This window comes from Erpetoichthys calabaricus, chromosome 18 (assembly GCF_900747795.2).
Source record: "Erpetoichthys calabaricus chromosome 18, fErpCal1.3, whole genome shotgun sequence".
In the NCBI taxonomy this organism is placed as follows: Eukaryota; Metazoa; Chordata; class Cladistia; order Polypteriformes; family Polypteridae; genus Erpetoichthys; species Erpetoichthys calabaricus.
The window spans coordinates 42,432,048-42,447,525 of NC_041411.2; the positions used below are offsets into that span (position 1 = coordinate 42,432,048).

General features: G+C 39.2%; 1 protein-coding gene across 3 annotated transcripts in view; it reads left to right on the forward strand.

Moving 5' to 3' along the window:
- Window positions 1-15,478, forward strand: part of ksr2 (kinase suppressor of ras 2) — a 272,560-nt gene that overhangs the window by 206,163 nt on the left and 50,919 nt on the right. For all 3 annotated transcript variants that reach the window (XM_028824801.2, XM_051921346.1, XM_028824800.2), the window contains exons 13-14: window positions 8,276-8,324; window positions 8,478-8,845. In XM_028824801.2, the coding sequence (XP_028680634.1) occupies window positions 8,276-8,324; window positions 8,478-8,845 (417 nt within the window). The remainder of the gene's footprint in view (window positions 1-8,275; window positions 8,325-8,477; window positions 8,846-15,478) is intronic.

Here is a 15,478-nt window from a genome sequence, read left to right on the forward strand (position 1 = left end):
ATTTATCAGTATTTTAACCCCCACCAGTGGCAATATTTTTATTGGAGCAATTATTGACTTATTTATCTAAAGATTTTTTGCACTGCACTTTCAACACTTTATTGTATTGTAAACAATTTTTACAAGTTTGCACCTACCTCTGTTGTTCTGTGTCCTCTAAGCCCGGCTCATCCTTGGACTTGACTATCGACGACCCGGATTCAAAGGACGTAAGGGCATCTGCAGCTAACCCAGGCTGATACACTGCATTAAGCTAAAAAAGTATAATAAATGAGTGAATGTGCAGCTTCAATAACAAAAAGTAATTTATTGTTTCTGCATTTGTATTATAGCAGAAATCTTCAAACTAGTTACATTGCAAGTAACTAGCTAATAATTAAAATTGTGAAATCAGGATTTAATACATATGTATAAGTTGTATTGGACAAACACAATTTGATTTGATATAGTTTAATGTTTCCATCACACAATAATACACTTTAAAACTACTATTGTTAGATTTGGCAACTCAATATTTTTTTAAACAAGCTCTTATAAAATGATTAGCAAATGCTGCTGCAAAACTTAATAAAATAATAATAAAAAAAAAACAAGACTGTAGAGAAGGGTCTGACAGCAGACCTCCAGTCATATGCTCGAGCACCCAGAGAATTGTCTGCCACTAAAGGTGTTAGGATAATTGTCAATTATGCATTTGGGCTGTGTGGGCTTATGCATGATGAGGCACTGCCATGAACTGGCACCCCTTGGAATAAACTGCAGCTCTCCAACACCCTGACCTGGATTAGGCTGATCTGAGAATGTGTTACAGGCTACAGTGTATAAGATAACCAAAGACCTGCACAGGATTATGGGGCAGGTGTTGTGGCTTGCTGTTGAATTCACAATTCATTCAGCACAGTAACCTATAATGGAGCTGAAAACCAGCAAAAAAGAGATTTTTACTATCCTTGTAGTAAAACTGTAATTCAGAGATTTATCACCTATGACCTGGTGATGTCACACATGATACACTTCCTGTTGACCATAGCTAGCAACTGCCTAGCAACCAAAACAGCAAAGAGCATAAAATGATGGCACCCAGAACAAAAACAAAATAGAGCCATGGGGAAAAGTCGTTTGGCTTTAAATATTGTGAAAACACTTTAAAAAAGTAAATGTAAAGATTATTGTTCAAGACTTCTAAAACATAACTTCACACTAAAGGAAACAAACATAGAAATTTATAAAACCAAGAAAAAATTTAAATCATAACAAATTTATAAAACTTCATAATAAGTGATCATACTTTATAAATACTGTGTAGATGAAAATAAAATAAATGTAAAGGCGTTAAAGTAAAGGAGTGGCAGGCATGCCTTAAAAGTGACCCATTGCTCTCACAAGAATACAAACCCTTGGGAAGATGGCATGTGCTTGTGGCCATAAAAGTGAATTCACGTATGAGAACCTCCCTCCTGTTAGTCCCATCCTTAGGTGAAGCCCTGGGCAATGAGGGACAGATTGGACGTCAGAGGGTAGAAACTTGTGCCTGCAGAATATGCCTTCTCAGTGAATGACAGAATCGGATTTAACTGCCCATCTGTTAGAAGTCAAGGGTAAAGGGCCTCTGGAAAAGTTCACGTTTGCTGCATTCCTGGAGCTGCACAAATATTTGCCCTAAAACAATTAACAGTGTCAATTGGTTTCCCGGAAACAAAATAATTTTTTTCAGACCCCATCTGTTTGCATTCATAAAGTCTTCTTTAAAAAAAAAAAACATGCACAGCCTGTCTTATTTTTATTTGGATATCTGTATGTAGCACTAGGGTGTTATACTGTGTTAGCCATTATGAATGTAGTGAAAAGTCAAACAAAATGACACCTTTTATTGGCTAACTAAAAATATTACAATATGCATAACACAAGTAAGACATTGTGTTAGTGAAACAACAGAGTCGGTGTCATCAGGTGCTACTGATAAATACAGCTGCGTGTCATCAGCATAGCTGTGGTAGCTCACATTATGCCCCGAAATAATCTCACCTAACGGGAGCATGTAGATTGAAAAGAGCAGCGGACCCAGGATAGAGCCTTGTGGAACACCATATAGAATATCATGTGTCTTTGAAGTATAATTACCACAACTAACAAAGAATTTTCTACCTGTCAGGTAGGATTCAAACCAATTTAAGACACTGCCAGAGAAGCCCACCCACTGACTAAGGTGATTTCTAAGAATATTGTGGTCAATGGTATCAAATGCGGCACTCAGAGAGAACAGATATATGGCCTCTGTCTGCATTTACCCGCAAGTCATTTACTACTTTAACGAGTGCAGTTTCTGTGCTGTGATTTGTTCTAAAACCTGACTGAAACTTATCAAGAATAGCATGTTTATTGAGGTGGTCATTTAGCTGCATAATGACTGCCTTCTCTAGAATTTTACTTAAGAAAGGCAGGTTAGAAATAGGTCTAAAATTTTCAAAAGCAGTGGAGTCGAGATTATTTTTCTTGAGTAGGGGTTTAACTACAGCAGTCTTAAGACAGTCTGGGAAGACCCCCGTATCTAATGACAGGTTTACTATGTCAAGAATACTATCAAGTAGCACGCCCGATACTTCTTTGAAAAAACTTGTTGGTATTGGGTCAAGGACACAGGTGGAGGGTCTCAGTTGAGAAATTATTTTATATAAATCGGGTAAATCTATTCTAGTGAAAGAATTTAATTTGTTTATAACGGAGTACTGGGACTTAAAAGGATGCACAGTGTTGGGAATTGGCACTATTACTGTACAAATCATTCTTTTCAATATTTTTAACTTATACTCTCCACAGAAAACCCTTAAGCCTTGCAAATTTTATAAATGTGACCTTAGAAGTGGCAGTGTTATAAGGATGAAAGGGCTCTTAGTACACAGAAGAAAATGTGAAGTGGTCTCTGCAAAGCAGAACATTTAATTAATTCATAGTTTAGCGGTAATAGGCACTTATTTAGTAATGAGAGCAATGTTCTTGTTGACTTGTAAGGGATGCTAGAGCTGCCACATACCTTCTTCCATACTTGGTGGCTCCTCAAGAAAACACTTGTGCTTCTCATCCACAACCACATCAGAAAGCAAGAGTCCTACTTAATGAAGTCACAGAGATGTCTGCCTGGAAATCTCTTGTGCAAAGCTGAGTTAAAATTGTTTTCAGCAGCACCAATTACCTGAACTTAATCAGAGGTCATGTTCTTCTCTTAAGTCAGTGTTGTTTCAATAAATGCTTTGGGTTACGATCTGTGACTTTAATGAACATTTGCTCTGTAGACATTATGGCTACAGCTTAACTAACTGTGAATCAGCCCTTGTAGTACAGTACAGACACGTTCTCCATTGAATTAGAAGCCCTTTGCTAATAGTGCACCAGATGGATAAAAGCATTTTAATTTAATCTTTTTTTCCTTATTTTGTGCATCATGGGGAAAGTCATTCATTTAATATTAAGAGTTAATTTCTTTAAGTCACTCATCTGTTCTTCACCTATGCTGTGAAGAAACCTCACACCTGATGACAGTTCAACAAGCATCCTTATCTTCCGGCTGCCATGTCAAAATGACATTTCAGATCTCTTTCTCTCTAAGTGTCTCACTAGCTAATTCATCTCATGAGCTCCACAAGAACTGTACAGTTTATGAGCACAGGAGAGCAGGAATTAAAAGGGAAATTAGAAATGTCGAAAAACAGAAGAATATAACTGGTATTGAAAAAGACAGTCACAAAAAATGAATTTAAATATTCATCTTTGAAGAAGTCAGTAGTATACTAGTGCCGATAGAGAATATTAAAGAAATGCAAATACAGGCAATGCCTGGGTTACAAATGAGATCTGCTCCTAAGTCACATTTGTATGTAAGTCGAGACACATAGGGTCCTTGTTTAGCACCAGTTAGGCAAACGTTTGTCATAGTATATAGTAAATATTTTACCTTTCTTTGCATAAGAAACACTTCCAAATACACTAAAACATCTTAAACATAGTAATACTACTACTACTAATAATAATAGTAATAATAAAAGTAACCACATACAGTTCTTATTTAGCATCAGTTAGTCCAACATTTGTCTTAGTATATATTTTTCTTTCTTTCGGTACTGTACTTATGAGAGAGTGTGTGTGAGAGAGAGAGAGAGACAGAGTGTGTGTGTGTAGAAATACAATACTGTAAAAAAAACATTAAAGAAACTTTTTAAAACACAGAAAAATACGTAAAAAATATAATGATGAAAGGTTAACACTCTTGATCCATCAATGTCTTTTGGTGCAAATGTGAGGTATCATTATGATAACATTAAAACTGGATGATGCAAGAGAAGGTGACAGAGAGATGGTTACTTTTGAAGATGATGGATCTGATGCTGGAGGGTCAGGGTTTGATTAGAATCAATTTCTTGAAGTAAGCATTAAGGAAGGTTTGTACAGAACTTTCCTTTTTCTTCTATTAAATGGAGATTGTTATGTTCATTGTCCTCAAATATGAGATTAAAAATTATTACTAACTAAATGTGATAAATGACATGTAAAAATATATCGTTTTTTGGTTTCAGTATTCTTTTAGCCAAGCCAATAGCCAAGCAGGAGTCTCAGAAGCGGTAATCTCTTCACCCACAAAGCACAAGAAACATGAAAGAACATCATACAACACATATAAATACAATTTTGCAAATCACATAATTAAAGAAAACTTGATCAGGTCAGGTCGGGGAGCATGCACTGGTACAGCACGTTGCCGCACCCACCACACAATGAAACAGTTTGGAATCCTGGTTGGCAACACCCCAGGCAGACACATGGTTCAGTCCCAACCTCTGGAAATGACCATCTATCTGCCACAGACAAGTGTTACGTGGGTGTCCCCTTGGCTTGGTCCAGCCGCTCAGGTCCTCAACAATGAGGATCCTGTGAACCAGATCACTCTCGTGGAATGACACCACATGACCATAGTGCCATATCTGACACTTTCTCACAATGCAGGTAATGTGCCTAATTTTGGACTCCATGAGCAACTGCTTATTCGACACAAAGTCAAACCAGCGGTATCCAAGGATTCTCCAAAGAGACACAGTACAGAAGGAGTCCAGTCTTCGTCTCAGGTCACCGGATAGCATCTATGTCTCGTAACCATACAGCAAAACAGGAAGCACCAGGACCCTAAGACTTGGACCTTCGTCCTTTTGCAAAGATTTTATGAGTGCCACACAACCCTTTCTAGCTACCTCATGACCCACCATGTTCACACAATCCATCCACTAACTTCATAGGAAGAATCACCAGGGACATGAATGTTGCTGCCAAGGTAAGTAAACCTCTCGACAAGGTTGACATTCTCTCCACAGACAGACACACTGCTGATGGCCGTACCCAGGAGGTCTCTACAGGCCTGGATCTTAGTTTTTACCCAGGACAGTCACAAGTCCAGACACTCAGGTTCTTTGCTCAGGCTCACGAGAGCCCCAATCAGAGCCTCCATGGACTCTGCGAACATCACAGCATCATTGGCAAAGTCAAGATCAGTGAATCTTTCTTCACCAACAGATGCCCCACAGACGCTGGACCCTATGACCCTGCCCAACACCCAGTCCATACAAGTATTGCACAGTAGGAGTAGGAGCAAGAACACACCCCTGATGATCCTCAGAGTCAACTGAGAAGACCGCAGAGGTTCTGCCTCCACTCTGCACAACACTCACATCACCAGTGTACAGTCCGGCCATAATATCAAGCAGCTTTAAAGGGATCTTGCAAAGTCTCAGGATGTCCCACAGGACTGCTAAATAAACTGAGTAGAATACATTACAAAATTGACAAAAGGCTGTAAAGAAACACTGCCGATATTCACATTTACACTCCATGAGAACCCTCAGTGCCAGGATGTGGTCAGTGGTAGACTTCTTAGGCATAAAACCAGAGTGCTCCGGTTGCTGGTGAGTGAGCAAGTGATCATGGATCCTACTGAGGATGACCCTAGCAAGGACCTTACCTTGCATCGATAACAGTGTTATCTCCCTGTAGTTGCTGCAATCCAAGCAATCACCTTTCCCTTTCCAGATAGGGACAAGAAGTCCATTTTCCAGTCAGTTGGGATGATGCCCGTCTCCCAAATTGAAGCAAAGATTTCTTGCAATACCAGGTGGACAGCCTTACCACCAACCTGGAGAAGTTCACCCCAGATTCCACAGATCCCTACCCTCAGCTGATTCTCCACCTGTGCTATCTCAATGAGAATGGGTGGTTCTCAGCTAATTGGAGGATCAGCCTCAAGAACCGTGGACCCAGGGATATCTGACGTCCCATCCCAGTAGCCATCCCAGTGGGTCACAACTGCAGTGTCATCTGTAAGGACTTTTCCATCAGTCACTCTTGACTGCGACTCTCCAAGGAACAGATTCGGATATGTGTAATGCTTTGATTCATCTGTAAGCAGGACGTGGGTCACTAGGCCATAGATGGTGTGTCTCTTGCTCACAGATTCCTCTAACAAATGCCTCCTTATCTGCCCTCAGATCCCTCACAGCTGTCCTTTTCAGTTCCTGGTACAGACTGGAGTTGCCATCAAGCCATGTGCTGCAACTCCTCTCAGTGTTATCCAGGGTGCCCTGTGAGATGAAACACTTCCTTCTGGGAACACTGGTGACACCAACCCAGCCCTCAGCAACTTTCAGGGTCTTGTCCTGGAAGATCTCCCACATCACATTAGGATCAGCATTTGCACCCAAGTCTGTAAGTTCTTCAAACAAACTGCGTGCAAACTCGTTAGAAACAACCTGATCTTTGAGTCTGGCTAGGTCCAGCCTCATTTTCCTAGTAGTTGGTAGCCTACTGGACCTAAGCCGGACCTTCATAGTAGCAACAACAAGTCTGTGGTCAGAATTCACAAACAGGGCACTTCTGTAGACCCTGCATTTTTGTAAGAAACTGAAAGTTGTGTAAGTCCTGCGTATGATGTTAAACTGCATCCGGCTCTGCAAGCGGTCCTCCATCTTGCAGGGAAATCATGGGGGTTGGTGGCAGGATTGGCACTCTAACCAACGTAAAAAAATTCATGCGACTCTGAGACGAGAGACAGGACTCCTTTCTGCTCTCTGCGGGAGTAGCTCTGCTACGGGCAGCTACTCGCATTATGAAAGGGATGGGAGAAAGCCCTCGGGAGTCTCTTCCCTGGAAGAGTCAAAACCGTCAGAGAGCCAATGGGGTCAGGCCTGTTGGGGACCAGAACTGGTCTGGTGCTGAGGTGTCGCCCACTGCACGGCAGCTCTCGGGTCCCAGTTTGAGGCGACCCATCCGGGTTGGTGCGTGGTATATCTTGTCTCTCCGGCATAATTATCATCTTCCTCTGCTGTTGGAGAAGCTTCATAAACTCTGCATTTCAGTGGTGATATTTTCTGAGGTGTGCAGACCTGTGTCTTGCCAGATCTCTGTAGGTGGGTACACCTTTTATTGATCTGGTTGCTCTGATGGCTGCCATACTCGGGGAGTAGCTGTTGCTGAGGTGGATCAGCTCTTTCCAATGGTGTCCAATGTCACTCCTTTCAACAAGCGTATTATGAGACTCAGATTAATGCACTCTCTGGGTGCCCCGTCTGTTTTCTCAGCGTATGTTCCAACCGCGGTGAGGGAGACATTTTATTTGCAACTTTGCTCTGTGGTTGATGGGTGCCCGCAAGGTGACACTTCTCTGGTCACAGATGACTTCAGTGAGACCACTGGTGCTGACAGGGCTGGCTATGAGGATTGTGTCGTTCCCCATGGGTCTGGCGACATTGGTGAAAGTGGCTCCATGTTCCTTAATTTTGCAAAAGGTCAGGGGCTGCGGATCACTGGATCCAGGCTCCAACGCCTTTAGCATATTATTGGACATGGTACTCCAATACTGGTGGTGTGGTGAAGGAGGTTGAACACATCCTCGTGAGCAGACGCTAGAGACTCTTACAAAAAAAAAAAAAAACTTGATAAAAAAATAATATTTATACATGAAATAAACAAGTAACAGAAACAGAAATAATGAAACATGAATACTTAATAAATAACACAAATATTAAATACACTATCATGCATGGACACCTGAGCATCAGCTTCCAGGTTCAGACAAGGTATGCAATACCCTGTTGGGGTAAGAAGGGCACCAGTGGTAATAATGTCTTTTCTTTTCTCCTCCGTAGCACTGAGAAGCCATCCAGTGACAGCATATAAGCCCCTGACCAACTAAGTCATGATGGTGATATACTAAGTTTTCTTTTTTTTTTTTTTTGTTTAGAAATAATGGGAATCCTCTGCTTCAAATTGAAGTTGAACCCACATCAGAAGTAAGCAAATTAAAAAATAGAAATGTACCTAAGGTGTTTTATTTTTTTTAAATTGTGTAAACAGACACTCCAAGTGGAGAGTTGCATGAATCTTTTAATTTGAAATTATTACACACCTCCTATTAAAATTTTTGCTGTTGGTCTTTTTTATAGAATGAAGATGGTAATGACGAGGCAGAGGACTCAGAAGATGAATTTGAGGAAATGAATCTCTCCCTCCTCTCAGCCCGCAATTTTCCCCGAAAAGCCAGCCAGACCAGCATCTTTTTACAAGAATGGGACATCCCTTTTGAACAGCTGGAGATTGGAGAGCTGATCGGGAAAGGACGTTTTGGACAGGTTTTTCATGGCCGCTGGCATGGGGAAGTAGCCATCCGGCTAATTGATATTGAACGGGACAATGAGGACCAGCTTAAAGCCTTTAAAAGAGAAGTCATGGCTTATCGCAACACTAGACATGAGAATGTTGTGCTCTTCATGGGGGCCTGCATGAGCCCACCACATTTAGCTATTATTACAAGGTGAGTCATTCAAGCAGGTTATTCCTTGCCAAAAATCTCTTGCATGAAGTGGGCAAATGGACAAATTGGGGCAGATGCACAGTCTGTTTTCCTGCGTAACATTTTTTCTATACTACCATAGCTTGAAATGGCAGACCAGGCAGGGCAAAAACTAATTTTAACTGTTGGTCAAAACGGGCTAAGGTCAGAAAAGCCAGAAAAATTAAAAGAATCCAAATACCAAAAGTGGAAGTCAAAATAACACACAGGGTTTTAGTGAGAAAGGTGTGCCCTTTAAAGGACAGAAGGAAAATTACTGTCAGAGCATGAGAATTTTGTCAAAAGAAAAGTCAGAAATTGCAAGAAGTCGTCACCAAAGAGTCAAAATGAAATAAACAATCTACCAAAAGGCACAAGGCAAAAGTGAAAAAGGCAAGCAAAAGTCAAAACCCAGAAATCAAAAAATTAGGTCATTTGTGGAAATAAAGGAATATTTAACCCTGTAAGCTTGTCCAACCTATTTACCTAGAGATTCCAAAATAACATCACGTTGAGATGTACTTTCTACCACACTACCTGGTAACTTATTACATGCGTCTGTGGTTCTTTTTGTAAAAAAAAAAAACAACAAAACAACTTTCTAACATTTGCATAAAATCTGTCCTACATGTTTCCATTTGTGTCTCTGTGTTCTTGTTGAAGAATTTAATTTAAAGTAATGGCTGGGATACACCGTACTAATTTCCTTCCAAATTTCAAACACTTTGATCATGTTCCCTCTTGATTGTTTGAACTAAAAAGGTTCACCTTCTTCAATCTCTTCTCATAGCTCATGCCTCTCAACATATCAAAACAATCATAAAGCAACTGTTGTCTTTTAGAACTATCTCAATACAAGGATACCCAGAATGCTGCACTGCTATTTTTATATCACAAGTCATTAGATCGGAGTCACATGATCCTGAACGACTGACCGAGCCACAACCAAGATGGCTGCCGAAAAGATAATGACCTTACATCAAATAGAATGAAACATAGCAGCGAAAAGTATCAGAATAATCTAACTCAAGCTTTTAAGGAAACAAATGACTACAAAATTCACAACAATCATCAATCCAAAGCTTGGACACCACTAAGACATTAATTTTGCTCATATGAAAATCCTGGTTAAGACCCTTTTTGTATTTTTGCCTAGTGTTTTGGTTCTGATTATTGTTTTTTTGATTGCCTGGTTTTTGACTTTCACTTTGTTATTATAATGGTCTTATTTATAATCCCCTTTTTCCCTTGTGGTCTGCTATATTCCATTGCTTGGCAGTAAAACACCACATCTTCTGGCTATCATATGGTAGCAACAGGGAGCTGTTGCTAACAGCATTATGGCTGCTGTTATAATGGGAGTTTTTCTTTAATTTTTTATAGGAATTCCCGACCTACTTGTGACGAAGTCTGTATCTATTTGGGGTTACCCCAAGGTATCCAAATATGACATTTGCTTTTCTTCAGAACATGTTCTTTGAAACTCGAAATATTTTTGTGTTTTGCCGCAACACCATTATTGTTTTGCTATTTGAGTCAGTGTCTTTCCTTGCTAATCTTACCCAGAGATGCTCAGATGTGTGCCATGTTGTGACAACATTTAAATTGACGCTAAAAGGTTCTACTTAAGAGTCATCCAAGATTAGGATTATGTGACTTTTTGTGAGCAAACTTTTATTTAATCTGAATTTATTGCTTTGTCATCTCTGCTTTTCTCTATGTTCTTTGATTTTTGATTAGCGCTTTATGCTCTAATGATGAATTGTTTAATTTCCTGGAACAAACTTGACATGTTTATTGACTGTCTATTTTTTGGTCCTTCCTTATTTAAAATTCCTTTCTATCTCTCCTTAAGTCAGAACAATTTTGAGTAATGGAAAGCACACAAGTATGATGTCAACTGCATCAAAACAAACATATAAAATGGTAGCACAGAGTTAATAAAAAAACAATAAAAATGATCACATGATCAAATTAAAACCAAAAGTACAAAACAGGTGCTAAATTGCATTTTGCATCTCCCAAAATATCAGATTCATCATCTCCTGCAACGTATTGTTCTGTGAACTCCATATACCAAGTGGGCATTGCCATTTCATATTAATCAATATGTTATCACAACAAAATTTTAAGCTAGTAAGGTATTGTCATGAGGCAGCCTGAATATTTTAAAAAAAGGTGCTGCTGACAGAGCCGACATGATAACAAACCATTGTAACACTTTCAGTTGCGTAATGTTCTAGGGAAGTGACTGTAATTGGATTTTGCCCAAGGCCAATGGTAGCTGAGCTACAAAAGGCACAATAGAAACAAAAGGCTTTGACACCCCTGAGGTTCCAAACTATTTCATGAGTGTAGTGAGTCAGCCATCAGCAGGGAAGAAGAGCAGTTTTGTAACAACTCCTCAAAATAACTCTGTAATGGTATTCTTGGAGGAAGATATATAAAATTACACTTTTGAAGACTACAAAACCCTTTTTGGGGCTTATTTTAGTTTTGTTCAAAGAAAGTCAAGTATAATTAAGGTTTTTATAAATGTGTGACAGATCTCAGATCTTTAAACATTGCTGATGTCAAGTGTGCATGCTCTGATAAATTTTGTGGGTCTTGAATTTTTCTTCAGGCTCACTGCGCTGTACTTATCTCGCACATGCATACTTAAACACTGTTGTCTAGGGTGAATTTTGAAACTATGAAATGCACAGTTGGTTGTTCTCATGAATATATCATCCATGTTACAATTCTATCTTTGTGCCTTCACTTTGAACAACATATTCCAATCATTTTCATCCTTTGGTGTTACAAAACGTCTGATATGGTTATTCCTTCATCCATATCAGTAGATGGACATAGAGAACCAGTCACATCAGTAATTAGGCACCCATCCATCCCTGGATCACTCACATCCACATCTACGTTCACTCATACCAGAAAAACTGGAAATGAATAAGCCATGAACCAGACAGACATCCCATTTATGGTTGTTTTTTGCCTTGCACACTAGCTGCCAGAATACCTCCAGGCCCTACAAGTGGAATTTAACACCATATTATAACACCAAACACTAGCACTATCTCAGTGTTCACCTTCCCCACCAGTCTGGCAATCATAAGTGAAGGTAAAACTTGTTTGACATATTTTGTAACAGTAAACAGAAGTGACTACAGTATGCCTGTCCATCCATGGGTAAGGATGCTCAATTCATCTGTGTCTCTTCTGTATAGAACAGAATCAAGTCTTTTTTTTAACCAATGCAGTTATTGTCTAATTCTCCTTGGGACTGAAACCCTACTTGGACAAGATAGGCTTTCAATACATATCTCTGTAAAGTCACTGTTACCACACAAAGGTGGTAAATTTTACCATTGATTTGCATGAGATAAGATGCATCTGGAAAAATCACAGAGATAGGCGTGCCTACTACGTTTGCATGGTGTCGTCACCTTGAAGCAGTGCCGCATGTAGCATTGTGTCTATGTAAATAACAAATGCATTATTAATTCATTTAACAAGATACCCCACTGGTCTTGTTGTTAAACATTATCTAGATGTAGAAAGCTCAAGTGGGTTGTTTACGACGATGCCATACATAAGAGCCTTCTGATAAGAATTCTGCGTTTGGGGCTTCTTTGTCCACAAATTCGTCCACTTGAATGATGCATTATGAATCGATTTGAAATGGTTCACTGTGGGTCGCTCAGAGCATGCACAAGTTCATTGCCTTCCTCCATTTTTTCTGTGAAAATCTCTAAAATCTCAGGAAAATTCAATTTTCTCCAAAATGACGGTATTTTCCTGACCAACTGTTGATTCGCATGGTACTATTTTAACCTGGATTTTTTTCATACACTAGGGGGCTTTGCCCCCTGCTTGCTTCGCTTGCCAACCCCCCCGTGTTTGGTTTTCCGGATACACACTGTTAAGATTTTTTTTTTCTTTGAATTGTTGCTATTTCGTTAGTTTCACTTTTATTTCAGAACTTCGTTAAAAACAATATTGGGAATCTTTCGAGTCTCAACATGCTGAATCTTTTAAATGGGGTCCGTGAGACATGTGTTTAATGACTTTGTACCATAATTCAGGATAGGTTTCTCTGTTTGGAATTTCAGCACAGATAAAACGATCGACATCATCAGCAGTTAATTTTTTTTTTTTGCAAAATAACTAATAAATGCATGTGAGGTAAACCCCGTTTTTGAAATTCTCTGACTTAAACTTCAAAGCCTTACAATATTTACATACTTTTGACATATCACCTGTGTCCATATATTCGATTTCTATTCGCATTTTCGTTATTTCTCCAAGTAATAATTTCTCTTTGTTTGCGCTAATGCGATGTTTACTTTTTTGTTTTGACACTTTCATTTTTTTCTGCTTTCATATTCTGTATCTTGCTCTGCATGTGTTTCGCGCCTACGTTTTTTTTTGAGTCTTTTGAATTCCACTGTTTTCATTATCTATAACCTGCTCCTCATGTGTTTGGCCCCCTTGTTTTTTAACCTCTTTATGATGTTTTACTTTGTTTTCTACTCCTTGTCTTTCATTTCTGATCTCGCTTTGTCCTGCTTTTTTTTCAATGACACCTGGTCCGTGCTGATTATTTTCCCTTTTTTCGAGTAATAATTTCAGTTTGTTTGCGCTGCTGCGATATTTACTTTCTTTTTTTTGATACTTTGTAATTTTCCTGCTTTCATGTTCTTTAACTTTCTCTGCATTTGTATCGTGCCGTTTTTTTTTTTGAGCCTTTCAAATTCCACTGCTTTCATAACCTGTAACCTGCTCTGCATGTGTATAGCGCCAATGTTTTTGAATGTCTTTATGAAGTTGTACTTTGTCTTTTAATTCTGAGCCCGATTGGATGTGCTTTTTATCAGTTCCACTTGTTCTGGGCTGATTACTACTTTGCTGATTACTACTTTCCTTATTTTCTGAATTTGCACCTAGATTATTCTTTTTCTTTTTTGCATTTTTTTCTCTCCAACGCTCTTGAGTCTATTTTCTCTGCACTGCTCTTTCTTCTTCGCTTAGTCGTCGACCTTTCCTCTATAACGTATTGTCCTTCTACGTTTTATATGCGCTGAGACCCTGGATCTGTGTGTGCTCAAAGCCTTGACATGACTTGAGTGTTTTGCTGCCTGTGGTCTTATTTGATATTGGTTGTAAGTAGGGCGTGTCTTGCAAGAATCTCATGTCCTGGGTCAATCTATTGGCACAAAGTCTCATGTTTAAGGTCCCTGTGAGACGCTCTGTGGCCAATCTCTTTTGTCTCGCGGGTCTTTTAAGTGTCTTCCGTGATCTTCACATGAAGATCACATCTCGTCTCCCTAGTCTTTCTCTCCCAGGATTTCTTTTTATAATAGAGAGATACTTTTTATAAAAAGTAAAAGGTTCCATATTCTTTACTGAGATGTGAATACAGACTGTAAAAAGCTATGAGTGATTTGGATGGGATTAAAATTATAGGTTATCTGGTAATAATTACTTTACCCCACCTCATGGTGTAAAGCTAATCCTGTCTGAACAGGGATTGAGACAATTACGTTCTTATTTTCATTATTTTTTTCATATGTTGTTCAAGAGCAGGTGACACTCTCTTTGCCCAAAGAAAATCACTATAATACATTATTCAGCAATAGTGCAATCCTGCAACGGAGTATCTGTATTGATTTGATCTTGGTTTCAACTAGACTAATGGTGTTGTGCGTGTGTGAACTACCCATATTCCATTGTACTGGGTCAGCTTCTATCCCTTACTGTTACCATGTTATTTTCAAATTGCCTTTTCTTTATGATTTACTCTTGTACTTAACTAAAACTGCCATATATGACACATTTTTTACCAGCATATCAGATGTTAACTGTGGCAAACTGTTCTTTTGTGTCAAAGACAAAAGCAAATTCCTTCTTTGTGACAAACTCCTTTATCGTAGTGGCATAATCTACTGTTATACTGGAGTAGAGCATGAGACACAAGTTCAAGTCCAGCTATGCAATACACAAGCTGGATAGACTGCCGTACTTAAACATGACAGGCTCTTGACAAATCCAGGGGTCGAGAACAGCATTTCAGAGTCACTTGCTGTGCTTTCTGTTGTTGTCTGCCCTGGACTGTCAATTTGAAAACAAAAGCTTCATTGTAAACGATCCCATTTTACCTTCCAAATGAAGGTCTGATGAGAACACGACCTCTGAAGGGGAAAAAAAAAATAAGTAGATACCATTTCTCATCTTGTCAGGACAGTTTACGAGGCACAATAATCCGATTTGCATTTCTGAAAAATAATATAAACTGTATTACCCTTCATAATGCAAATTAGATTAGTATTATGGCGGGCAGACTTTCACCAAATGAAATGGGATGAGTCAATGACGAATTCAGATTTATAAGTCATTACAATCCATTGTGCCGTTATTATTACTGAACATGAGATGAGTGTCACACATCGAGTGCCTCATAAAGAGCGTCTGTAAGACCAGGTGAATTGAAAAATGTCTGTTGTCAGCTTCTTGCCTCGATTCCAGCAATTCTCCGCAGACAGAGCATTAATGTGCTAAGCCGGGTTCATAAATGCTGCCTCAAAAATTGGGAATCAGATGGACATCTAGGATAGTGCT